This window comes from Grampus griseus, assembly GCF_964374135.1.
Source record: "Grampus griseus genome assembly, chromosome: 7".
NCBI classification, from domain to species: Eukaryota; Metazoa; Chordata; class Mammalia; order Artiodactyla; family Delphinidae; genus Grampus; species Grampus griseus.
In genome coordinates this window covers 93,305,218-93,331,588 of record NC_139001.1, presented here as the reverse complement: position 1 = coordinate 93,331,588, position 26,371 = coordinate 93,305,218, and the positions used below count along the sequence as shown (strand labels likewise).

At 37.8% G+C, this 26,371-nt stretch overlaps 1 protein-coding gene across 9 annotated transcripts in view; it reads left to right on the top strand.

Annotated features, from left to right (window-relative positions):
* Positions 1-26,371, top strand: part of R3HDM1 (R3H domain containing 1) — a 114,595-nt gene that overhangs the window by 56,294 nt on the left and 31,930 nt on the right. For all 9 annotated transcript variants that reach the window (XM_082658214.1, XM_082658211.1, XM_082658215.1 and 6 more), the window contains 3 exons: positions 2,841-2,964; positions 15,871-16,025; positions 20,233-20,384. In XM_082658214.1, the coding sequence (XP_082514340.1) occupies positions 2,841-2,964; positions 15,871-16,025; positions 20,233-20,384 (431 nt within the window). The remainder of the gene's footprint in view (positions 1-2,840; positions 2,965-15,870; positions 16,026-20,232; positions 20,385-26,371) is intronic.

The window sequence follows — 26,371 nt, the reverse complement described above, 5'->3', positions numbered from 1 at the left end:
AACCATTATTGAATTTGGGATGTTTCCACCTTTTGCCTATTGTAAATAGTGCTCTATGAGCATGTAGGTTCGTGGATTTGTTCGAGTATCTGTTTTCATTTCTTTGGGTATATACCTAGGAAAAAATTACTGGATGATATGATAATTCTATGTTTAACTTTTTGAGGAACTGCCAGGTTGTTTTCCATGGTGTCTGAACCATTTTATATTCCTACCTGCAGTGTATAAAGGTTCCAGTTTCTCCACATCCTTGCCAACATTTGTTATTTACCATTATTATTATTATTATTATTGCCATCCTGGCGTGAAGTGGTTATCTCATGGTTTTGACTTGCATGTCTATAATGATTAGTGATATTGATCATCTTTTCATGTGCTTGTTGGCCATTGTCGATCTGGGGAGAAATGTGTAAGTCCTTTGCCTGTCTTTAAATCAGATTGTCATTTAGTTGAGCTGTAAGAATTCCTTGTATATTCTGGATTCTAGACCTTTATCAGATGTGTGTTTTACAAATATGTTCACCCATTCTGTAGGTTGTCTTTTCACATTTTTGATAATGTCTTTATAAAAGTTTTTTTTTAATTTGGTGAAGTTCACTTTATCCATCTTTTCATTTTGTTGCTCATGCTTTTGGTGTCATATGTAAGAATCCATTTCCAGACCGAAGGTCATAAAAATGTATCCCTGATTTCTGCTAAGAGTTTTATGGGTTTAGCTCCTATATTTAGGGCATGTATCTCTTTTGAGTTAATTTTTATATATGGTATGAGGTAAGGGTCCAACTTCATTCTTTTGCATGTGTATGTCTACTTATTTCAGCATCCTTTGTTGAAGATACTTTTCTTTTCCCGCTGAATAATCTTGGTACCCTTGTCGAATATCAGTTGACCATAAGTGTAAGAGTTTATTTCTCAACTCTCATTTTTACACTATTTATATCTTTAGCCAGTACTACACTGTTTTATTACTGTACCTTTCTAGTAAGGTCTAAAATCAGAAAGTGTGAGTCTTCCAAAGCAATTATACCCCAATAAAGATGTTAAAAAAAAAAAAAAGTGTGAGTCCTCCAACTTCGATCTTGAAGTACTTGAAACCTGTTTTATCTGACTTTAATATTAGTGGCTTCTTTTGATTAGCACTTAAATGATATGTCTTTTTCCATCCTCTTATTTGCAGCCTTTAAAGTATGTTGTTCACATACAGTATATAGTTGGTATTTCCTGATATATTCAGTCTGATTGGAGTGTTTAGTCCTTTTATCTTTAATATATCACCTGACATGGTTAGATGTAGGTATGCCACATTGCTATTTGTTTTCCATTTGTCATATCTGTATTTTACTCCTGTCTTCTTGCTTTCCTTCCTTTATATTATTTGAATTCTTTCAGGGTTCTGTTTTATCTCTTCTGTTGCCTTTTTGTCTACAGCCCTTTGAATCTTGTGCTTATGTGGTTTCCTTAGGGACTATGATAGGTATCTTTAGCTTATCAAAATCTACTTTGAGTTCGTATAAAACTCCAAGAAAAATGTACTAGTCATGTTAAAAGTATAATTCCATTTACCCTCTCTCCATTGTTTGTGCTATTGTTGTCATATATATTGCATGTGTATACATTATAAAGAAAAATTTGATGTTATAATTTTTGCCTTAGTAGTATCTTTTTTTTTTAATTAGGAGAAAAGGAAGAATGTATTATTTATACACATCACACATACTGAAAAGTATAATAATGGATTAGATCCGAAATCAGGATATATCTATTGCTTGCTGATACCTCCAGGAAAAATTAAGGGATCACATGTATGTTGTGTCTTATGTTTCAAAAACAGAAGAATATTACAGAAAATTTAGGCGGCTCTTGGCCTACAACTGATCCAGGAATTCTGTGCTTGGCTGGTTTCCAGATGAAATGGGCACTCTTTAAGATTTCCACAGATCTCTGGTCTTTTAGAAGTAACCCAGTCAGATAAGCAGAACCTAAGAGAACCCGTGAACCTAATAAAGTTAACACATACTTCCATATCACTGGATTAATTGTTTATTCTTCACCCCAAACCAGATCAGATTACTTTTAGAGAAATTCACAGCTGATACAGATAGCTCTGGAGGGAAAACTAAATCAAGATAGTCTTATTGGCATTTTTCCAGCTTTATTAAGTATAATTGACAAATAAAATTTGTATTGGCATTCTAATTTGCATTAGAAATATGAGAAAAATTAAAGAATGGAACCAGTGCAAGTGTGCATTAGTGTAGGAATGGATAAACTGGCTTATTTATGTGGTGATTGCTGTTCAGCAGTTAAATTGAATGAGCTAGCGATTTGTGCTCAAAAACAATGTTAATTGCGAAATAAGTTGCATGAAGTTATATAGAGTACCGTAAATGTACACTTTTAAAATTCTCAACAATTGTATGTATGAATAACATTACACACACACTAGAAGCTTAAAAACATTTATGGGAATGATATATACCAACTTCAGGATAATGCTTTTTCTATGGGATATAGAGCAAAGGAATGTTGGAGTGAGCCTTAGCTATTTCAGTAGTACTTGGTAAAAGAGAGAAAAATCTGAAACAAATATGGCCCCAAAATTTAAATCTACTAAATCTGATCGGTGGGCAAATTGGTAGGTGTGTTTTGTTATGTATACTATGTTTGAAATTTAAAAATTTTTTTTTCAGGTAAATTTAAAGCTAAGAAAATCAGTTTTCAGATGATTACTATTTGGGAGAATTATTACTCATTACACTCCAATGTTCCTGGCAGGAAAAAAAAAATTCTGCTGCGGAAGTAAAATTGATTTTTTCTTTTTTCCTTAATGCTTATCCTAGATGCCAGCCTGTTATTGTGCTCCAGGCCACTACCACTCCAGTCAACCTCAGTATCGCCCAGTCCCTTCTGTCCATTACAGTTCACATCTAAACCAACCACTGCCACAGCCTGCACAGCAGGCAGGTGAGTATGTGAGGTTAGGAATTCTTAGCTTTCAGTATTGCTGTTTTTTCATCCTGCTTTTATTTCAGTCTTACTGTTAAGATACTGCCACACTCAGTCTGTCAAAGGTTTCAGATAGGTGCATACCTATGAATATGCAAACCAGTGAGATGAAAAGAGTGGGCCGATCTTAGCACCCTCCAGGGAATACCACAGTGTCAGGTTTCTATACTAAAGAGTTGGAAGCCATAATGAGAAGATTGTACCAGGTGAGCAGCTTCCAGGTACTCACTGCCATCGTAGCTGAAGCCTCCTCTACAGCCTGGTAATCCACCTGTGGTAAACAGCAAAAGGCAGACAAGGCAAGTTAAGATGTCTGCTGAACAGCTAACCAAAAACAAGGACCAGAATGACCTAACTGTGGTTGAGAACTCTAGCCTAGTGAAGATATTTTGATGTCTTAGTCTCCGCAGGAGTGCCTTAAAAGGAATGAAGTTCTTACACATCTTTTTTGTGTTTTGTTTTTGTGGTTGTATAGTGAAAGGTATTTTTAAACCAAATGCAGTCAAATCCTAAGCATATCAAACATATTAGAACTGAAAAGATAGTTTTTCTTTTGCCCCTTTCAAATTTTCTTTAAGCATTCCGTGGAAACAACTGTGATCTCAGTATAAAAGCTACCTTACTAATTTGACTGAACTCATTCCTCTCTATGCTTCCCACCTACATGTGTACTTCTGCCCCAGATGTTTAATAAGGTATTCTTTTCAGCCTTTTATAACTCTAGGTGTTGAAGGAGAATTTTTATTGGTTTCTTTGAATCCTTTTTAGCTTCTTGTCGCCGTTTGAAGGTGCTCAGACTATGTCAGCATGATTAGCTGAGGCCACATAACCCTCCACTGCTACTTACGCAGTTTCTTGCTCTTGATAATGTGTGGAACTCTTGAGGGGTTCCACAGTTTCAGGAGAAAGACATCTGCACTGGGCGGTCTGATGAGAAGTGTTCTTGCCTCTCCTCACTTGTGCAGTCTTCACTCATCATTGTGAGTCATCAACTTCCTTTACCAGATATTACTCTTATTTATATCTCCCCAGCAGGGGAACCTCCAGGTCCTCAGTCTTGCTCTCAGGAGTTGTCTTGTACTTAATGTGTAGGTTTTTCCCTTTTTCATGTTACTGGCCTTGTATTGTATGTGTGACAAATGTTCTTCCAAAGGATGTTGAGTGTATACAGTGGTCATTTTGGCCAACTTAGAATTTGTCCTCTGTTCCTAAACTTTAATAATACATTCCACTTCAAATAACCTAAACTAGTATATTCTCTAATTTTGAAAGGCATCAGAAGCTGTCCTTATACCTGGGCACATTGGTGATGACACTGCTCACTAACTTTAAATACATTGTTGTTTTATTCTAATAGAAATTATTTCCTAAGTTTTCCTGGGCCTCCATGACTGACTTTTCACATCATAATTGTCATGATTTTTTTCTTCCAAAATTACAATACAGATTACAGCTAATGTTATGATAATAAAAAAAAATTTGTCTTAACTTTCCCCATTCAAATATCTTGCATGTGACTAATTAACTTATTAGTTCATTAGTACACCCTATTAATGAGGCAGGCAAAGAAACTTTGTTCTGTATTTGTGTGGGCTTCTTGGTTCTGTTCTTTTTCATGGCAAAATTTTTATTCCTCTCCATTGTCAAACTGCCTACAAAATTAAAACTTTTAATCACAGGTAATCACATTTGCTCATGCAAATGCCTCTCTTTCAAAAATATTCCCACTTAATGGACAGCAACTGTAAATGCTACGCCTCCTAATTCAGGGCCAAAATATCTACATGACAGATGGCATATGTTTGTCATCGGTGATGTTTCAATTGTGGGGGTTTTCCTAATGCTGTTTATGGTGAGAAGGAAGGAAACAGTAAGTCAGACTGCATCTAGACAGTACAGGCACAGAAAAGTGCATGTGTCTGAATGACTTTTGACATTGTGTTTGACTCTTAAGAGTCAGTCATGGGCTTCCCTGGTGGCTCAGTGGTTGAGAGTCCGCCTGCCGATGCAGGGGGACATGGGTTCATGCCCTGGTCCGGGAAAATTCCGCATGCCGCGGAGCAGCTGGGCCCGTGAGCCATGGCCACTGAGCCTGCGCGTCCTGCTCCGCAACGGGAGAGGCCCATGTACCGCAAAAAAAAAAAAAGAGTCAGTCATAATATAACACTTTATAACTAGAGTTGGTTTCATGTCATTCAGTTTGAAGAATAGAAGAGAAATAAATCCTCAGAGCACCCTTACATGAAAGCGAAAGAAATGCTGTTATGCTAATAAGTAGAAGAGAAAATTTCCCTTTAAAGAAAAAGTTCAGTTGTGCCAGTGCCACGTATTGTGTTGGTAATTATACTGAACCTTTTTGTAGAATTAGTAGGAGTTGGATGATTATATAATCTAAAGATTTTTTTATTGTTAGCCAATGGTTATTTTTTATGTCAAACTTGACAGAAAAAATGTGCGTTTATGTTTGTGTGTCTCCTAACAGAAAAGTGAAATGCACTGGGAAATGGACACAGGAACTTTTTGTTCTGATTTTCTGTACAGATTTATAGCAATTTCTCAGTAATTTACATTTTTATATGCAAACATCATACTTTTTGGATTTCATTTTTTATTTTTTTTCCTTGTAATATTTCTCTACATTCCACCATCCCCATCTGATTAAAATTAGAAATAATTTGTTACATCCCTTACTTTTCTTTTTCTTGTCAAATAACAGTTAGTCAAGAAGCATATTGTTTTATTACATAAAAGGATGAAACTAATAATTCAGCCAAATGATGAAAGCATTGATAAACTTGGAACAATTTTTTTTCACGGAGGTACATACAAAAAAATAATTCTTAAATGTTTGTATATGACTCTAAAGAAATTTCGCCCTAAATTAACGAACCCAATTGAATCAAATATTCTTAGATCAGGTAGGGTATGGGCAATAGAAATATAGGATTTTTTGTTATTTTCCCTTTTGGGGGCAGGAAGGAGGTTGGGGAAATATCTCAAGGATAAAATGCCTTTGGTCTTCCATGCAAGTGTGTACCAGAGAACTGCAGTAGTTGTTGATCTCCTTGACAATAAACCCATGTATTATGGGGACTGAATTGAAATCAGTACTAACATTACTGCTGGGGAATAAATGTACAAATCCTTTGTTATGAATGTGAAACTACTATGGTCATTAAAACAAGGTTGAGTCAGCCCCTGTCAACAGAAGCAGAAGAAATTCTGGCTACATAAGGCCTTTTGGACAATGTATTATATAACATGAAAGAAAACAAAATAGGAGTCAAATCCTGACAACCCTTATTTGTATTTAAGTGGTATTAGGTGTATCACTTAAAGCCTCCGGGTTTCCATTTACTCACTTGCAAAGTAAAGGAGTTTTACTGTATCATCTATTGAAGCCTCTGTGTACTCTAAAATTCCATGATTCTGTGTGTCTGTCTTACGTGAGTCATTTCTAGTTCAGAAAGGTGGAACATTGGAGAACTGGTGTGCAGTAGCTTAGTGACATACTGTCAAAACTGGAGCCATACAAGCAAAGATCTCAAAAGATCTGGTTACTTGCCAGCTGCAGTAATATGGATTTGTTATCTTAACCCTTTATCATAAAATTTACAGCTTGAATACTATGAAGTATACTACATATAAGAAGCTTGGTATACTATAAAGAAACTTTTCCTGCAGGTAGTAATTGTAGCAAAGATTTTAGGTTTATGAGGCCTGGCTGTTTTCTATGCAGCTGCTTTCATTCTTATGACTCTTTTGAAAAGTTTGCAGCTTCACCATATATGTTGAATATTTTGCAATAATTGGCCTTGTTCCTGAGCTGTTGGATTCGGGGCCGTAGCACTGTCTGAGAGGTTTACATTTCTCACAGTGAACCGGTCTCTTTTTCAGCTGCTTCCTGGCTTCTTTTTACTCAGGTTTCCACTGCCCTTTTTTTTTTTTTTTCTTTTTAATGCTGTATTAAAGTATATTAACATTTGCTTATATTTTCCATTAATTGTAATGCCTTTTAATCATGCATCATACTCAGAAATAGGGATTTGAATTTAAGTGACAACCTTGGCTTAATATATTTATCTTTTAAAAATTCATGAAAGCTATTGCTTTAATTTCTTTTCCAAAGCAGATTTGAATGGCAGATTAATTTTGATTGGAGCTTTTCTTAAAAGTTTAATGTCTTAAGCATGCCAGACTCATTAGCGAAAGTCAAATACATCTCTTTCCCTGTTGCTAAATAACCTTTTAGGAATATTATTATGCATGCCATTAAATGGACCTAAGACATGTAAACGCATTTGAAGCTATTTGAAGGGATATAATTTAATTTTTTTCCAAACTGTGATATTGTATGCATGTGGGAAGCAAAATGACTTCATAGAACTAAATATCATTTTAGTTTTGCAACCTCTGTTAAATTCAAGGATTATCAATGCATTTATACCTTTAATCTTAGCTTTCCAACCAGCAGACTACAGTAGGGTCCTGATGAACCACAACCACAGGAGGAACATTTCAGGTTAAATAGTCTGTAAGGTGCACAGAATACTGGCAGCATTGCAGGGCACAAATTTAAAAGTAACCAGGGTGTAAAAGGCAAGCAAGGAAGAAAGGGCCCTATTGGATAAGTGGAGGAGGGGTGATATTGATAAGAGATTTACTTATGTCAAATAGGGACTCTATCTACACAGTCAATTTCTTTACTGACAACTTTTGACTTGAGTAATAGGAATTTTGTATTTATATTGCTGGGTAGTAGCGCTGACTATCCTTGTTTTTTCATTGTTTCTGTAAACATTTCTTAGCACTGCCTGACCAGCTCAGACTTAAACATTGTATATTACCTACAAATCCACCTATTTCCCTTTTCCCTTCTCCATTAACCTGCCGCCACTGGAGCCAAATGTATCTGGTAAGTACCCACAGATTTCCTTGAGTCGTATGCCCTCTTCCACAGGACTGTCATTTAAATAGCTGTGAGCTATAACCTCTGTGTGGCTGTTTTTATTAGATTTGTTTTTATGTTTGTATTTATGTTTACTTCAGGCACAGAAGTAGGAGAGCAGAGGGTGATAGAGGAGAAGAATAGCAAAGATGTGCTGGCAGCTGTGTGTTCTTCCACATTCACCTAACAGACTATCCTTAGTTGAACTTGCCTGCTCACTAGAATAGTGCCGCAAACATAAGACAAACCAGATTACAAACTTGAGATTTTGGTGATTTGGAAACAGTTCTCACAAACTGTCTTGTAGATACCTAGTTACAATTAAATTTAAAGTTGGCAAAATGGCTCATCCAAAAAAGGAAGAATCTACCCTGACAGTGCTTCTGCTGTACAAATTCAATCTTGAAAAAATTTAATAATACTGTTAAATGAAATAACCTTAGATTTATTAAATGGCTGTTCTGACTAAGCACTTCTTCAGTTTCTTTTATTATCTTTCTAATTATGTCTAATCCGTATTATTAAGAATGCTTTCCTTTAACACAAATGCTATTTGAGATCACCTGTATAAAATAAAACTAGCCTGTTAAAGCCGGTGCAATACTTTTCTGCTGAGCACTGTGTTTCCTTCTTGCTCTCTTCTCTGTTGAAGTGAAAGAGAGTTAAAAATAGAATATTCTTTGGAGCCCTCCGGGGAAGAGCCTGAGCCATCAATTTATATTGTCCTAGTTCTCTCAGCTTGCAAAATTGATTGTGGTTTCCTCTGAAAGTGCTGGAAGAAACGGGATAATATTGCAACAGTGCAGTCCTTTAACAAAGGAGAATGTCAGTGTTAAATAATACCTTATATTGAGATCTGGGTGTTTATATTCTGTTGTTTGGTATCACTTAATATAGGCATTGCTTGCTTTACAAAATAGATGCTATCCCACAATACTCACAAATTTCTATAAAAGATATTCTGTTTTCCTCTTACACCCAGGTTAAATCCAGATATATCACAGGAAGGATTTTTTTTTTTAATTATGATGTACTGAAACACACTTTATTGAGGAAAGAATAGTTTAGGTAGTAGCCAAGTTGGGGATGTATTGAGCGTCGGAATACTGGAAATACTCTTCTTGTAGCACTTTTCAAACATAGTGGTACTTTTCATTCTCTAGGAATCTACTTTACCCTTCCTAATCTTCAACCTTCTCCCTCTTTTCCAGATCATTGGATTTTTTTCTCATACTTGGCAGTCTTCAAACTATACTTTTGAAACTATCAGAGCTATGTCCCTCCCTTCCTTTGGTCTGAATACTTAGATAATGAACCTGAAGCACAGTGCCACTTCTCTAATAAGTGCCACTGTAACAGTTGATGCTCTGCAGCGTGAATGTTTAAACACAGGTTTAAAGCAACTTGAACAGTTCTTTAAGATGTAAATATTATTAAGCAAGTGTGCATAAAGTGAGGCATGTCTGTAATTACATGGTCCTTTATGTTGCTAATAAACTATTAATGATTTTGTCTTGCATAAACAATAGTAAGGGGCTTATCTTTAATTGGATTAGTAGAATGATGTTGTGCACTTCTTGTCTTTTTTAGCTTTCCAAGTGAATATTTCTAGTTTTGCTTGTGATTATAGTAACTTTAATAACCAACATAGATCCCATGGTGTTATGTCATTCAAAAAAAGTCCAGTAATCTTTTTGCAGCATTTAATATCATGTTCTTTAGAGAGTATACTCTAAAATTGTATACTTTGTAACTAGTTACTGGACTGTTGTTTGTCGTTAAGTATTGGAATGAGTGATCAAACATCACGACTTCTTGAAAAACAGTTCAGGTACTTGTCCTAATGCCAGTAGAATTTCCTTCCTGGGATACCAGCCATACAATGTATCAAATGTTAAATGATGCTTTTTTTTTTTTTTTTTTTTAAGTTAGATTCCTCAGCCCCTGACAGCTTCCTGTTCAGTGTGGTTCAAACCTCAAACCCTGTGGGTTTTCCTGCCTGGAATGTAAAAATGAATGTAAAGCTTATTCAGTATGTAGAAAAGAGCCACTGCTTCACAAGAACTTGAAGGGCTCACCCCTGTTACAGGACATGCCCCTTTATATACACAGTGTCCAGGTTAAAGCTGGCATTGCCCCATTGGTAAAAGCTCACTTCTTGGCAAAGCAGTTCAACTTGATGGAGAGGAGAGCCACATTTATGAAAATTCTGCTGGAGAAATCTTCTGTATACTCATCCGGAATATGGCAGGAGAGTATACGTTTTGAGTAAAGGCAGCCTTTGAGGTAAAATAGCAAAGCTAAAACCCAAAGAGGAACATTGGAGATTGACATGGAAATGCTCAGGCTGAGTGAGAGACCCAGACCAGGGAACATGGAACCTGAAATATGTCACCATTTGAGCGTCTTCTTCCCCTTCCCAGTTGTTTTATATACATGTGAAATCTTATTATAATGAGACAAAGAAATGTAACCTTGAAATAAAGAGGTCACAAACCATGCATCTGGGGAGTAGTGGAAACCCTGTGACACCTGGTCTTGTTTTCAGCCCGGAAGTTTGTATAGCTCCAGTCTGGACTAACTGCTCAACCACCTTTCACTCTGATTCTGTTTTAGGTAACAACACTTAATACAAATAATCTTCAAATGAAAAAAAAAAACTTTCCTGGTTGATTGACTATTTACAATAATTCTTTGTTTTCCTGTAATTAAATTTCTGTTAAGACTTAGACTCTGTTTAACTTCTGTTAAACTACAGTAAAAGTCTTCATTAACCAAAATTCTCAGAAAATGGAAGGAGGTCAGGTGTTTAAGTGTTCTGCTTATTTGAGCAGTATTACTGTAGTACTCTTTCTACTTCAGCATTTTTCCCTGAGAAAAGTAAAGTTTACAATCAGACTACTACGTGCAAATCCCAGCTACAGCACTTAACAGCTAGTAACCTTGGACAAAATGTGAACCTCTCTGTGCTTTTGTGGTTTTTTTTTCATCTGAAAAATGGAGATAGTAAGACTTCATGAGATTGGGAGCACTAAAAGAGTTAGCATATGAAAGTTTTTAGAACAGTACCTAAAACCTAGTGAATGTCATGTAAATGTTAGCTACTATTATTGCCTTGTCCTGCTATCGAAGAAATGATAATTATGTAGTATTCTGAATGAAAATGCTTAGAGATTTGGGCTAAATTTGTGTTTGGGCTGGGTTGCAGAATGGAAACCAGAAGCTGCCATAATTTGTCCTAAAATACTTGGTCTTTTTGTCTTGTAATCTTCTTGACACATGCCTTCCTCCTAAAAGGCAGTAGAGAGTTCAGATCAGCTGAGTTTTTTTCTCATCCTTTTATTGTTAACTTGAGATCTAAATATGTTCTAAGAAAATTTACTTAAATGCTTCCTTCCTATAGCTTTGTACAAGCCCTATTGATTAGCTATGGAAACATTGCATGGAGAAAGGTTTTGAAACAGCATGTGTCATATGGTCCATTTCTATAAACAATGTAAGTGGGTATGTATGTTGCTATCTATGCAGGGAAAATAAGGCTAACCATATATACAAGATGTAAATAGTGATTATCTACAAGTGACTGTTATGCAAAAATGGTTTTTTCCACCCTGACTTTTCCCCTTTTTTGTATTTTCCAAATTTTCTTCCATGAAAACCTATTTTATAATCAAATAAAGCTTTTTCAAAGGTGTTTTTAATGTCCCTTTTTCCCCAGCAGTGTTCAAATTAAACCTTCATTTCAAGCTTTACATATTAGATATGAACTAAAACAGTTCTTTTCTTCCTTATCAAGTAAACACTTTGAGGTTAATTACATGAAAATTACTGTGATTCGGCTGCTGTGCTTTTTTTTTTTTTTTTTTCCTTTGCTACGTGGGCCTCTCACTGTTGTGGCCTCTCCCGTTGCGTTGCGGAGCATAGGCTCCGGACGCGCAGGTTCAGCGGCCATGACTCACGGGCCCAAGCCGCTCCGCGGCACGTGGGATCTTCCCGGACCGGGGCACGAACCCGTGTCCCCTGCATCGGCAGGCGGACTCCCAACCACTGCGCCACCAGGGAAGCCCCATGCTATGCATTTTTTAAGGAGAGGCATAATGAGTGATCCATGATTCTAGACTGAGGTGATTTGTATTCATGGGATTAAGTTTCATTTTAATGAAAAGGCAAATATGTTTAACCTTATTATATAAACATGTTATCTTAAAACTTAAGTACTGCTTTTGCTATCAAAAGCCATTCACTAAACGTGGACAGTGAGAAACTGGCCATTCATTCTCAGTCAGCCTGGTTTTGTGTAGAAGCGTGTATTATTTTGATTCCATTCTCTTAAGAATATGTTCTTCCTCGCTGTTTATTTAGTAAGTATAAATATTAAGTGCCCACTTTTTTGGCTTATTTGCTTGATAACCGATATGGATATTTTGGGGGTTTTTTCCTTTAACGGGGTGGGTAGGGTGTTACAAGCTTCTAACCCTGCCCTTAAAAAGCACACCATTTCTATTTGGGGGGTTTTTTAAACGTGTACACAAGCCATGAGAGAACAGTTAACAAGAACAATTTTATATTACCTGTCGAGTTTTAAGAAATATGGAATAGGGCTTCCCTGGTGGCGCAGTGGTTAGAGTCCGCCTGCCGATGCAGGGAACATGGGTTCGTGCCCTGGTCCGGGAAGATCCCACATGCCGCGGAGTGGCTGGGCCCGTGAGCCATGGCCGCTGAGCTTGCGCGTCCGGAGCCTGTGTTCCGCAACGGGAGAGACCACAACAGTGAGAGGCCTGCGTACCCCCCCAAAAAAAAAGAAAGAAAAAAAAAAGAAAAATATGGAATGAGGCAATGAACAAAATTATGAGAAGATTAATAAGAGAGCTTCTTAGGAAGGTATTTTCTTTTAATGTGTTTGACATTCTTATTTTTATTAGCTCCACTGTTATTTAAAAACATGTTCCCAGTTTATTTGTGCTACTTCTGAATGAAGTACTAATATTAGTTATTTTTTCTACTTTCACAATCTTTAAAATCTGGAACCTCTTAGTAGTTCTCACTGCTTTTCTACTTGTAAAATCTCTGGTTCTCCACCAATATTCTGCCTTCATCTTCCACTTTTCTTCCCTGTTCCTCAAATATGTTTTTTACTTTGTCCAGACCTTTTCTTTAAGTCCAGGCTCATATGTTACTTCCTTTGTGAATACCAGCCAGGATTAACTTCTCCCTCTTAATTTCATAATGCCCTGTTTATTCTGCTCTTCTGTTATGGTGTCATGGCTAAGAATGCCTAATTTCAAAGATAGGGATCGTGTTTCACTCACCTTTTATCACCCTCCAGGCACATCTTGAGCTCACAGCATCTTTACATAACCGTCTATGACAAATGAGGTGCTAGAGTCAGATGTTTTAGATTTTATGTTATGTTGCACATTTTCAAAATGTGATGTTTGTGTGGAGAGATATATATATACATTCGTAGGAATGGATATTAGTGGAGTTAAGGTTGCATTAAAGAATCTAAAATACCATTGGAAATTTATCGGTGTAAATTCCATGATGTAGTGTCCAGGTGATGCTGCATTAGACCACTGTGTCATGAAATCTATAGCTATGTATTGAAGTTTTCTGTGTCAGATTTCTTTTCATAAGAGGGAGTTGCAGGCAGGAGGCAAACAAGGTGAACCTCCAAATACTGGCAATGAATAAAATACAAAAATAGTTTGAAAAACACTTGAGTTTCTTAGGGGGACGTGACTATTTAAGTCAAGGTATTTAAGTCACATTATGTTACAGTGAATTCTGCTAGGTGGTCACATTTTTCTTTTTAATTTTAGTGGACTGTAATTCGGACAAGACCATTGTAAGAAGTTACTTTCCCAGTCTATAAAGAGCTGAGCCCAAATTCTGACCCTGCAATAGATGTATGTGTGGATGAGAGGTGGTGTTTCCAACACAAAAAAGGGTCTTCACATCCCATTTCCATTCCTGCCCTTTCTTTTCCTAGGGGTAGAAATGTGTCAGTGTACGTTTCGATGATATTTGGACTTGAGTATGAATTTGAAATACTTGTTATTTGGTAAACTGAAAATAGGGTTGGTTGTTAATTATTAGGCTAAGGAGCAAGAAAGAAGCTTCTTGGGCTTCCCTGGTGGCACAGTGGTTGAGAGTCCACCTGCCGATGCAGGGAACACGGGTTCGTGCCCCGCTCCGGGAAGATCCCACGTGCCGCGGAGCGGCTGGGCCTGTGAGCCATGGCCGCTGAGCCTGCGTGTCCAGAGCCTGTGCTCCGCAACGGGAGAGGCCACAACAGTGAGAGGCCCGCGTACCGGAAAAAAGAAAGAAAGAAAGAAAGAAGCTTCTTTACCACCAGATTTGAGGACTATAGGAATTTCACAGGGAGAAATGTTTCAGAAACAGCATGTTAACAATCACTTTATTACACATAAGGACCATAATATACAGTTTTGGGGAAAGCTAGATTGGCGAGAACTCATTTGAAACATGGCAATAAAGCACTGTTGCCATAGAAATAGCATCATTTTATAAAACCCTTCACTATTAAAGTATTCACTATAACTGGATTTGTACTTGATTTTTACTTTGTTGTTAATATGTTGCTTAGTTACTGGATATGTTTTGTATTCATATCTTTAGAGAAGGTTGATGTTAGAATTTATTCAATTATTTAGCCATTGAGTGGAATCATTGAGGCTTCCAGGCAACTGCAGTGAGTGATACCCTTGTCTACAATCAATACCTGAGATGGGATCTTTGCCATTCCTGTTGCTTTAGGAATTAATAAGGATGGAGATGAAATCTTGATATTTATAAGGTAGCAGAATAGATTTATGGTGCTATCAGAGAAATCATTTCGCTGACCTTTAGTTGTTGAAGTTTGTACAGGCAATGCCATAGTTTGGTTTATCTTTGTAGAAGCTTTTTAGATACCCTGATTAGAAGGTCAGTTATTTATTTTTATCTGGTTTCTTTTAAAAAAAACAAAAAAAGGATTTGTGGTAGTTTTAGTAATTTACATAAGTCTTGAGCTAACTGGTTTACTTAAAGGAATCCTCTTAGGGTCAGGAGACACATATTGTACAATTCATATTCACTACTCAAAGCTTATCATTGTGGATTCTTGTTTAAATAACTGATAAATTCACTTAATAAAAGTATGTTTATACTCTTAACTTACTAGTTAAATTACCAACAGTGCCTTCAGTTTAGGAAGAACTGTCCCTTAGGTTTTTGATTTGTGAACTTTGGGCAGATTGCTTAACCCCTCTAATGATCTGTTCCTCTGTTAAGTGACCTTAATAATATAAGGAAATAACCTTAAAAATTGCTAGGTAACTCAATTTTTCCTTGTGCCCTTGACACATTCCTAATATAAGGATTCGTATCTTAGTGTGGTTTTTCAAACATACAACTATTCTATAAAAGTGGTTCCCCCCCTGCCATTATTTTCAGTCTCCAGAAGGACTAGTTCTACTACTACCAACTCAAAACTCTCCATTTTTTAACAAGAGGCCCTGCATTTTGCTTTTGCACTGGGTCCCACAAATTATGTAGCCAGTCCTGGCCCACAGAAACTATTTTTAATAACCGACTGTACTATACACTAACTAGTAATTGTGTATATAAACCAACTCTGTGGCCCTATAAATTTCCTCAACTGCAAAGGAAATCTTTGTACCCAAATTTTATTTGAGTGTTATTTTGGGAGGGCGGAGAGGGTAGCTGACTTGGGTTACCTACATAGTAAACCTTTTAAATATTAGCTCTCATAACAGAAGATTTTTGAGACTTGCTGTTTAAACAAAACTCTGTCATCTTAGAACACAAAGTACTTGCTTAAAATACAAAAACATACTGCTAGTGAAATAAATTAAATTCAAAGCAGGATTTAACTCACTGTGCCATTACAGGTTATCAAGTTATGCCCAACCAGCAGCAAAACTACCAGGGGATAGTTGGAGTTCAGCAACCCCAGAGTCAGAGCCTAGTTGGTGGCCAGCCGAACAGCATTGGAAATCAGATTCAAGGAGTGGTCATCCCCTATCCTTCAGTGCCATCATATCAGGTACGTGGTCGCTCTTACCTGCATTGGGTAGAGGGGATTTTGAATAACTAAAATGTGTAGCTACATTCTTCTCCTTTTAATATGGGGAAAATGCTTCTGTAATACATAACTTTATAGTCTTAAGAGTTTTATTAGTCATTGCAGCTTTGTTCTGTCCTCACTTATTGCATCATTCATTCACTTCATTAACTTAGAAAAAAATATCTGAACCATATTAATTTTGAGAAGTAGATTTTTCTGGCATTGTCTGTGTTTCCAGCTATTCAGTACATAAGTATCAATATATGAGCAAGTGTCTTATTCTATTCTTCAGCTCCTTAGAAAATCTCTTGAGAATGGAATGGGAGGGAAAAATAAAGGTAGAGGTAGGTATATGAAATACAGTACAGATTATAAGTCAGTATTTATAGAATAGAGAAGGATGTGCAATTTCCCATGCCGGAACTGAGCTTTTTCCCCCTCACTAAATCAAAAAAAGGAAGAGTATGTCATGTATTGAAAATGTCATGGATTTTAATTTATAGTTCTAAAGTAGAAATACCTACTGTTTCATGAATAAGTCAGATTTCTTTAGCCCATCTATGGCACATTTCCAGAAATTTATTTTACCTTCCTTTACCTTTCTGGAATAACCTGCGAGTGAGTTTGTTTTATTAGCCTCATGGTTTCCCATAACTGACTCGAATGTTAAGAAATCCAAAGGCCGTTGTCATTCATCTCAACAAGGTAAAAATAATCTAGCTGGGAAGATCAATGTACATCTAAACACAGGTCAACAAATTGATGATACTATACAGACCACTAACTGAAGGAATTGTGGAATATGGCCGTGAATAGGTTAGGGACTTAATACAGAAGTCTTCTAGAAAGGTATAAACCTTTAATCAGCTCTTAAAAGAAAATTATGGGCATAAATTAGTTAAGGCATTCTGAGGATGGGGAAGGATATGAGCAAAGGAGGTAGCATATTCTTGTAATTCCAGAAAATGAAAATTGTAATTAAAATGTAAAATGTGGAATTGTTGAAGACTTCTGAGCACTAAGAATATGTCTACTTTTGAAGCCCCTTGATAATAGAAAGCAACTAAGGAAAAAAGAAGATACATCCTGAAACTAGATTTTATATCTTTCTTTTCTCTCAAATCCTCCATGTTTTTTACTCCAGTCCACCCTGCTTAAGCCGAGGCCCATGAGACTGCCCATCCCCTGCTTCTTCTGTAGCTAGATATTAGACAGGATCACTACCAAGCCAGGAGCTCTCCCTTCTCAAGGACCCTGGTCATGCTACCTAATCTAGTCTGCTGAGCATCTGTTAGATGCCCAGGCACTGTGTAAATAAGATCTCCCGTGAAATATAAGTTTAGGGACTTCCCTGGTGGTCCAGTGAGTAAGACTCTGTGCACCCAGTGCTGGGGGCCCGGGTTCAATCCATGGTCGGGGAACTAGATCCCGCATGCATGCTGCAACTAAGAGTCCGCATGCCGCAACTAAAGATCCTGCGTGCCAAAACTAAGACCTGGTGCAGACTAGACTAAATAAATAAATAAACAAACAAATAAATAAAAGAAAGATTAGTTTAACACTGGAAAATTAACTGGTGGATTAACTATAAAAAAATAAATATAAGTTTAAAATAAATTACATCCTTGTTAGTGTAGTTTTTAAAAATGGAGCTAGATACTGAAAGTGTTTCAGAGCTAAGACAATTATTATCATTTCTATAGCACACTTTTTTAAAAGTTATAAATTATTTTCTCATGGTATTTCATGTAATCCTTCCACTGGGTGAATGACTGTGAGATGTATTGCTCTGATAAGCAGTGAATGACAGGCTGCTTCATGCTTCCTACTACATTTGGTTAGATAAGCTAGGTGGTAATAAACTGTCATCTAAAAAATAAGCCCGAAGGAATTCCCTAGCAGTCCAGTGGTTAGGACTCGTCGCTTTCACTGCCAAGGGCCTGGGTTCAACCCCTGGTCGGAGAACTAAGATCCTGCAAGTCGTGCATCACGGCTGAAAAAATAAAAATAAAATTTTAAATTAACAAATAAATAATAAACCTGAAAAGTCATCTACTCAGTAGAGTATATTCTGCGGCTGTACATTCTCAAGTATGGTTTCCTCTCTTTTGGTACTTCAGTTTTTTCTTTACCACTAGTTACAAATTTATTCTGTAGCTTAAATCATCTAGATTGAGTTGCCATTTTTCCTAGATCTTGCGTATACACTAACTTAGATAGAATCAGAAATAATCTTAGGATGTTACACTGCCTCAGTAGACAAAAAGACTGAAATATATTTTGTCATAAAAAATTGGATAAATCAAACCAACAACTTTATGTTTGCTGCTGAGCCAAATTGAAAGTAGTTTAAGAGATTACTGTGTATTTTGAAAGGACTAGTTACTAGTTTAGAAACATGTTATATAGGCAAGACTTAGAAGTTAATCATCAACTTATAAATCACAGAGCCCAAGTATAGAGAATGATGAAGTGGTTAAAGAACTAAGGCTCTGGAGCCAGTGGGCATGGGTTCAAACCCCGACTTTTCTCCTTACTAGCTATACAACCTTGGGCAAGTTATTAACCTCAATTTTTAACCCCTTCTATAAAACAAGGATGATAAAAGTAACTTCTTAGGGTTGTTAGGAAGACTTGATGTAATAATATACATAAAGTTCTTGGAACAGAACCTGAACATGGTAGTAAGTACTCGGTAATGTTAACTTTGATTGTCATCACTGTTACTACTGTTGCTGACATCATCATCAGAAGCTTTTACACAGGCTTTATTTACCAAAATCATTGTAATGCAACTAATGTGGTGCACTTGTAAATTACAAAACCGTTATGCCGTTGTGGTTTCTGTTTTAGAAACTGGAAACTAGAGAAATGAATCCATTATGTTCATGTGTTTTTTTGCGTTTTTTTTTTTAATTTATTTATTTTTGGCCACGTTGGGTCTTCATTGCTGTGCGCGGGCTTTCTGTAGTTGCGGCGAGCGGGAGCTACTCTTGGTTGTGTTGCGCGGGCTTCTCATGGCAGTGTCTTATATTGTTACAGAGCATGGGCTCGAGGCCTGTGGACTTCAGTAGTTGTGGCGTGAGGGCTCAGTAGTTGTGGCTCGCGGGCTTAGTTGCTCCACAGCATGTGGGATCTTCCCAGACCAGGGATCAAACCCGTGTCCCCTGCATTGGCAGGCGGATTCTTAACCACTGCACCACCAGGGAAGTCCTGATTATGTTCTTGTGGTTTCTATGTAGATGAATGTGGAAAACAGAGAATTGAAAGATCCACTGTTCATCAGATGCCTGCTGTGCCAGATCCTGTAAATGGAGATTATAATGGAGATGATACCCCTCCTGAGGTGGAGGTGGCATCCTGTTTTTGCAGATAATGAACTCTGGGGCCTCAGAATCTGAGTTAAGTCGTTTGCCCAGTGTCACATATATAGTAAAATTGATGGAGTCAGTATCACATCTAGATATCTTAAGCTTCAGAGCTCACACTTTCTGATCCAGTGTATCTCACTAGTACCCCATCTGAGTTTTACTTCGCTCTACCTGAGGTAAATTGCATTACTCTTTCCATGTGAAAGGGTCATCCTTATTTGGAAACTGTTTCTTTTTTAAAATAACTTCTGGGACTTCCCTGGTGGCACATTGGTTCAGAATCCACCTGCCAATGCAGGGGACATGGCTTCGATCCCTGGTCCGGGAAGATCCCACATGCCGCGGAGCAACTAAGCCCGTGCACCGCAACTGCTGAGCCTGTGCTGTAGAGCCCATGAGCCACAACTACTGAACCCGCCTGCCACAACTACTGAAGCCTGCACACCACAACGAAGAGTAACCCTGGCTCCCTGCAACTAAAGAAAGCCTGTGTGCAGCAGCAAAGACCCAACGCAGCCAAAAATTAAATAAATAAATTTTTAAAATAAAAATAATAAGATAACTTCTACTTTGGGATGTGAGTCATAACTCCTAGCCTACTGTACTATTGATAAATGCTAGCCAAAAACAATAACCAGCTAAAAGGAACATTGAAATAAAGTGGTAATGCTGTAACTAACTTATCAGGACAGCCTGTTGGCAGTTTTACCTTATTCCTAACTGCTCACACTTGAAAGTTTATGGAGGCTGGAGACATTAACATTTGCAAGGTTTTAAAGAACGTTTTTGCCTTTAAATTGCCTTTCAAATTTTAGGTTTCACTGCCTCAAGGTTCTCAAGGAATTGCCCATCAGACTTATCAACAGCCTGTTATGTTCCCTAATCAGCCTAATCAAGGATCTATGCCTACAGCAGGAATGCCAGTTTACTATAGCATCATTCCACCTGGCCAACAAAATAATTTAAGGTGAGTATGAATAAAAAGCCTAATCTTACAGCTCCTCATTGTTTATCAGGATTGTGGTCTGTTGCTAATTTTAAAGTTGCCTAAGGGGCATTACCTGAGATCATTCTCTAATCTAGAATAGAAAAACTACAATACAATCTATTTATCTAGCATTTTTTTAAACAAAATCAGTATAAGCAGGGCATTCCATATGTAAACCAATGGAGAATCAAATTTTCTCTCATGTGCCTGAAAGTAGTAGGCCAGTCTCTTTTTACTCACCTAAGTGGAATCAATAGTTGGCCATAGATCTTAGAGTTAAGAGCGTTTATGTGTTAATATTTAAGGTTTTTGTAAGAGTCTGGGGAGAATGTATTTCCTGTATATAACTTCAAGAGCAAAATATCTTGCTGGAATCTTTCAGGCTCTGGGGAGCTCCTTTTTCATCAGTAAGAGGAGGGAGGCATATGAGAAGCAAATGATAGTAGGTCTATATTAAAGCAAGTCGTGAAGTATTCTATTAGCCACTTAACTTAAAAGAACAGAAACTTCTCTGATAAGCCTAATGTGTTAAAAAAAAAAATAGTCTTCCTTTGAGTTGGGTACTTTTAGTCTGCTGTTCAGAGTGGATTACAGTCTTTCATTTATTCTCATGACATTTCTGTAAGGTTGCCAGAGTAGCCTTGGTGCTCTTTTTAATAAGGAGTCTGAAGGTAGAATTGCTGATAAGAGGTTGTCACCCAGTTATGGTTACAGATGGTATTTAGAGGTGAAGAAGGGGTTGCAGTACTTGCTTCATTGAATCTGTTTGGGAAAATGGGGACTTGACTCTCATTTTATTTGTTGTCATAAACACACATACATACACACCTGAGGAACTCACATATTTCCTCTTCTCTGTGGATACCACAAACTGAAAAGGCCCAGGCTTTTTAAACAAGTTGGTTGAAATCTCACAGGCAACTTTGGAGTTTTATACAATGACGAGCCCCAGCTCTTTTGTGGTAGAGCTGCTGCACAGTGAAAATTTAAAAAAAAATTTTGGGGGGCCTCACTGTGCAGCACGCAGGATCTTAGTTCCCGGACCAGGGATTGAACCTGCGTCCCCTGCAATGGAAGCACGGAGTCTTAACCACTGGACTGCTAGGGAAGTCCTGAAAATAGAAATTTATACTGTGTTAAAATTTCCCATTATTTTTTAAAGCCTTCCAGGTGATTCTTCTGACAATAAGAGTTGAGACTCACTGACCTATGCTAACCAGCCCTTTTTTTCATCTGTACACTTCAGCTATGCACAAGTCTCCATAACCCAGTAATATTTTACACATTTGCAAGAAAGTCATAATATCTGTCATTGTAAAATTTCATCCAAGACCCAGTGTCCTAAGGTAAAACTATGTCGATTACTCCATACCAGCAATTATAATAAATCTCAGTTTGTTCACAGCGGGAAAGTATATCTTAAACTCTAAGCTATAGGGTCCTGATCCAAACACTCATGTTTATACTAAAACGTTACCAGATTATAAGATTTCTGTAAGAACACTAAGGGAGGCTTTGTTCTGAAAAATGTCTTCCTTAGCTTGAGTTGCTTAGCAATCCATTTTCTTGTGGCGGCTCCTTATGCAGAAAAGTGGAATTTGAATTATCTTTACTTTCAGCTCAACCAATCAGTTATCACTGAGGCAATTTTGTGTTTGGATTGGATTGTGTTGTTATGTGTACTATGAGCATTTAGCATAGCCTGATACAAATCATGTGTCTTGTCACTTTCAGCAAGCCATGTACCGGTCAGAGAAACTAGTTTTACAACAAATCATGGTATTTCTGTCTATGATGTAGAGAAAAATCTAATTTCATTCCTACAGTCTGCAAAAATGGGCAGGCTAGTTGGATAATATTTTCAAAATGCTCCCATTTGGGGTTTTATTGTATTACCATTTATTTTCCCATTTTTATCTTGAAATTCAAAAGGAGAATATACTTTTGTCTTTGATCTGCAATCTCAAAGGGCTAGCGTACAGAGAGGGGAACTTGAAGAGACTGTAACCTTTATTTTTCAGAACTCTAAAAAAAAGGTTTCACAGAATCTTTATGAAATAATGAAAAAGAAATCCTACTTTTAAGTCTTTTTCCCTTTTCCATCTGCATAGTCTATTTTTCCTCATTTTGTAAACTAGTATCCCTCTAGTGTCCCCTTTGTCCTACTTCTGGAACTGTTTTGGATTCCTTTAATTTCTCCTAAACTTCTAGTTTTGCATTTTGGTTTTTTGTTTGCCTCAGCCATCCTTTGAAATAATTGTCAATAACAGAGTCTCAATCTGAACCACATGTTTTAGTGAACTTTTACTTCTGTTGTTATTAAAAGGAAATTTGTTAACACTTAGCCTAGAGAAATAAAATGTAATGAGAAAGTTACTTCTGGTGCTAAAACACTGCCTTTTCAGAATGTTTATTTTCTCTTCATTGATATAACAGCTTTTATTTATCAGCAAAATTAATTAGTAAATTAAGTTATATGGACAAAAATAATGTTAAATAGGAAGGGAAGAGGATGCTTATAGCTATTCCATTTCTTGTAAACTCACCAAAAATGAGTGATAATAGTAATTTTTTAATATAAATTTATTTATTTATTTTTGGCTGCATTGGGTCTTTCTTGCTGCCCGTGGGCTTTCTCCAGTTGCAGTGAGCAGGGGCTACTCTTTGTTGAGGTGCACAAGCTTCTCATTGCGGTGGCTTCTCTTGTCGTGGAGCATGGGCTCTAGGCGCACGGGCTTCAGTAGTTGTGGTATGTGGGCTCAGTAGTTGTGGCTCACGGGCTCCGGAACGCAGGCTCAGTAGTTGTGGCGCACGGTCTTAGTTGCTCCATGGCATGTGTGATCTTCCCGGACGAGGGCTCAAACCCTTGTCCCCTGCATTGGCAGGTGGATTCTTAACCACTGCACCACCAGGGAAGTCTCTATTTTATTTTATTTTTTTGGAAGTCTCTATTTTAGATTAATAATTTTTAAGTAGATATCTTTAAAGAATAAGGAGGAGAGGTGTTATTTCATGCAAAAATCTTTTCATTTTTCAGTCTCTCTCAGTGAGTTTCTATTGGGCAAAATAATTCTCCTGCATCTACATTTTGTCCGTTAAAAGACTGTTCTCTCTATTTAACTTGTTTGGGTCTTCCTGATTATACGTACAATACAGAGTCATTGTAGAAAATTTGAAAATATAAAATTTTCAAAATGTAAAAAAGGGTGAAAAAGCAAATCAGCTACAATCTCACCACTCAGAGATAATCACTGTTAAATTTTGGTGTCTTCATTCAAGTTATTTTTCAGTGTACACATAATATGTGAAATTTGTTAGGAATCATATATTTTCTATATTTTTAATTACATTGTTCATAAGCTCTGGTTTCAAAATTGAACCAGGGACTTCCCTGGTGGCGCAGTAGTTAAGAATCCACCTGCCAAGACGGGACACAGGTTCAATCTCTGGTCCGGGAAGATCCCACATGCCGCGGAGCATCTGAGCCCATGCGCCACAACTACTCAGCCTGTGCTCTGGAGCCCATGAGCCACAACTACTGAGACCGCATGCCACAACTACTGAAGCCTGCGTGCCTAGAGCCCATGCTCCGCAACAAGAGAAGCCACCGCAATGAGAAGCCCGTGCACCGCAACGAAGAGTAGCCCCGCTCACCACAACTAGAGAAAGCCCACATGCAGCAACGAAGACCCAATGCAGCCAAAAATAAGTAAATAAATAATTTGTGATGAATAAATAAATAAATAAGCCAGCCCCACAATGTGGCCAAAATAACAAATAAAGAACTCTAAGAAGGAAATTACAAGTTTTGCAGTTCATGAAGTCTTACAGATAAAAGGTCAAGAAGAGTATTTATTCAAAAATAGGTAGTACTTTTTTGAAAGACAGAAGGCAAAGAACTTATGTAAGGAGAAATTCAGTTAGTTTTTTTTTTAAACATAAGGAAAAAGGAGTACACCTCTTAATCTTCCCACCCACTTTTGAATTATTCGTTAGATTTTTACAGCTTTCTTCCTCAAGTAAATTTTAAGCTTTTCCAAATTGTTTCTCAAAATCCATCCTGACTTTCTTCACAGCCCAAGAATTTGAATGGCTTGCCATTTTATTTGTTATTTCTTCAGGCCATAGGTAACCTAGATAACAAGCGATCCCCTGAGATACTCCAAGTTTAGGAAGCAGAAAAGGTTTGTGTTGGAAGTGCCCCTTTGGCATATTCTATTTATTTTATTTTGTGAATAATTTCTATTCCTTGAGAGTGTGTTTTATACTGCTGTGTAAAACAACTCTTGTGTTTCACACTCCTGTGTAAAACAACTCCTGTGTTTTACTTATCAGTGTTGGGGACAATATCAGACATGTTGATGAAAGGATCTTAAAAACCTACATCCTCTTGATTTCCATTTCCAGCCATGATAGAGTAGTAGAAACCAAATTTATCCTCCTACCATAACTTTAAAACTAGAGACAAATACATGAAACAACAGTTTTCATTAGGCAGTGAGGGACAGTAAACCCTGAGAGAGGGAAAACAAACAAGTGAGTCTTCCGATTGCTCCAGCTTGCTGCCTGGGGAGAGTGTCCTAGCCACATCTCAGGGAGGAGGAACCCAAGCAAGACCCTCTGTCTAAGTTAAGGAGATGGAATTAGGAGTCCCAGGAAGCCAAGGTGGCTTAGAGTTTGCAGGGCAGCATACTGAAGAGAAGAGGGTTACAAAGAGGTTGCTCTGGAGATCTAAGTGGAACCCTTTTGAGTCTTAGTTGATTTCTGACTGGTGCATTTATGTGCAAAAACTCCCCAAGGCAGGGAAAAGAACCATTCAAAAGGAACAGGCAGAACAATCCCTGAAGCTCACACAAGGACAGGAAGAGTTTAAATTCCTACCAGCCAGTATGTCAAAACCTCATAACACATGAGGCATTGAGTAGAGGACTTAAAAGAATACTGTCTCAGTAGTGGAGGACAATTAGCCTTAGATTAAAAGCTGCTCTGGTCCTGCCTTAAACAAGCAGGACCCAAGAGGATTAAATTGTCTCCAGATAACTGTGGCTCAGAACAAAGCTCAGAAATATTATTTAAAAATACAAGGGGGACTTCCCTGCTGGCGCAGTGGTTAAGAATCCGCTTGCGGGCTTCCCTGGTGGTGCAGTGGTTGAGAGTCCGCCTTCCGATGCACAGGACACAGGTTCGTGCCCCGTTCTGGGAGGATCCCACATGCCGCGGAGCGGCTGGGCCCGTGAGCCATGGCCGCTGAGCCTACGCGTCCAGAGCCTGTGCTCCGCAACGGGAGAGGCCACAGCAAGGAGAGGCCCGTGTACCGCAAAAAAAAAAAAAAAAAAAAAAAAATCCGCCTACCAATGCAGGGAACGCAGGTCCAATCCCTGGTCCTGGAAGATACCATGCCACAGAGCAACTAAGCCCGTGCCCCACAGCTACTGAGCCTGTGCTCTAGAGTCCACGAGCCACAACTACTGAGCCCGCACACCACGACTACTGAAGCCTGCGCACCTAGAGCCTGTGCTCTGCAATAAGAGAAGCCACCGCAGTGAGAAGCCCATGCACTGCAACAAAGAGTAGCCCACGCTCGCCGCAACTAGAGAAAGCCTGCGCACAGCAATGAAGACCCAACACGGCCAAAACAAACAAACAAAAAAACAAGGATATCCAACAGTCAACAAGGTTAAATTCATAATGCCTGGCATCCAATCAAAAATCAGGAAGTATGCAAGGAAGTGAGAAACTAATAAGGCCAATAATGAGGAAAAATCAGTCAATTGAAACTGACTGAAACAATGCCAGTATAAAATTCAGACAGAGGAAGAAGAACTAGGAAATAATGAACAGAGCATCAGTGCTTTTCAGGGGGCCTAATGCATGTGCAATTGGCATCCTCCAAAGAGAGGAAAAGGGCGGACAAAAAAATATTTGAATAGTAATGGCTGAAATGTTTCAAAATTTATGAAAATCAT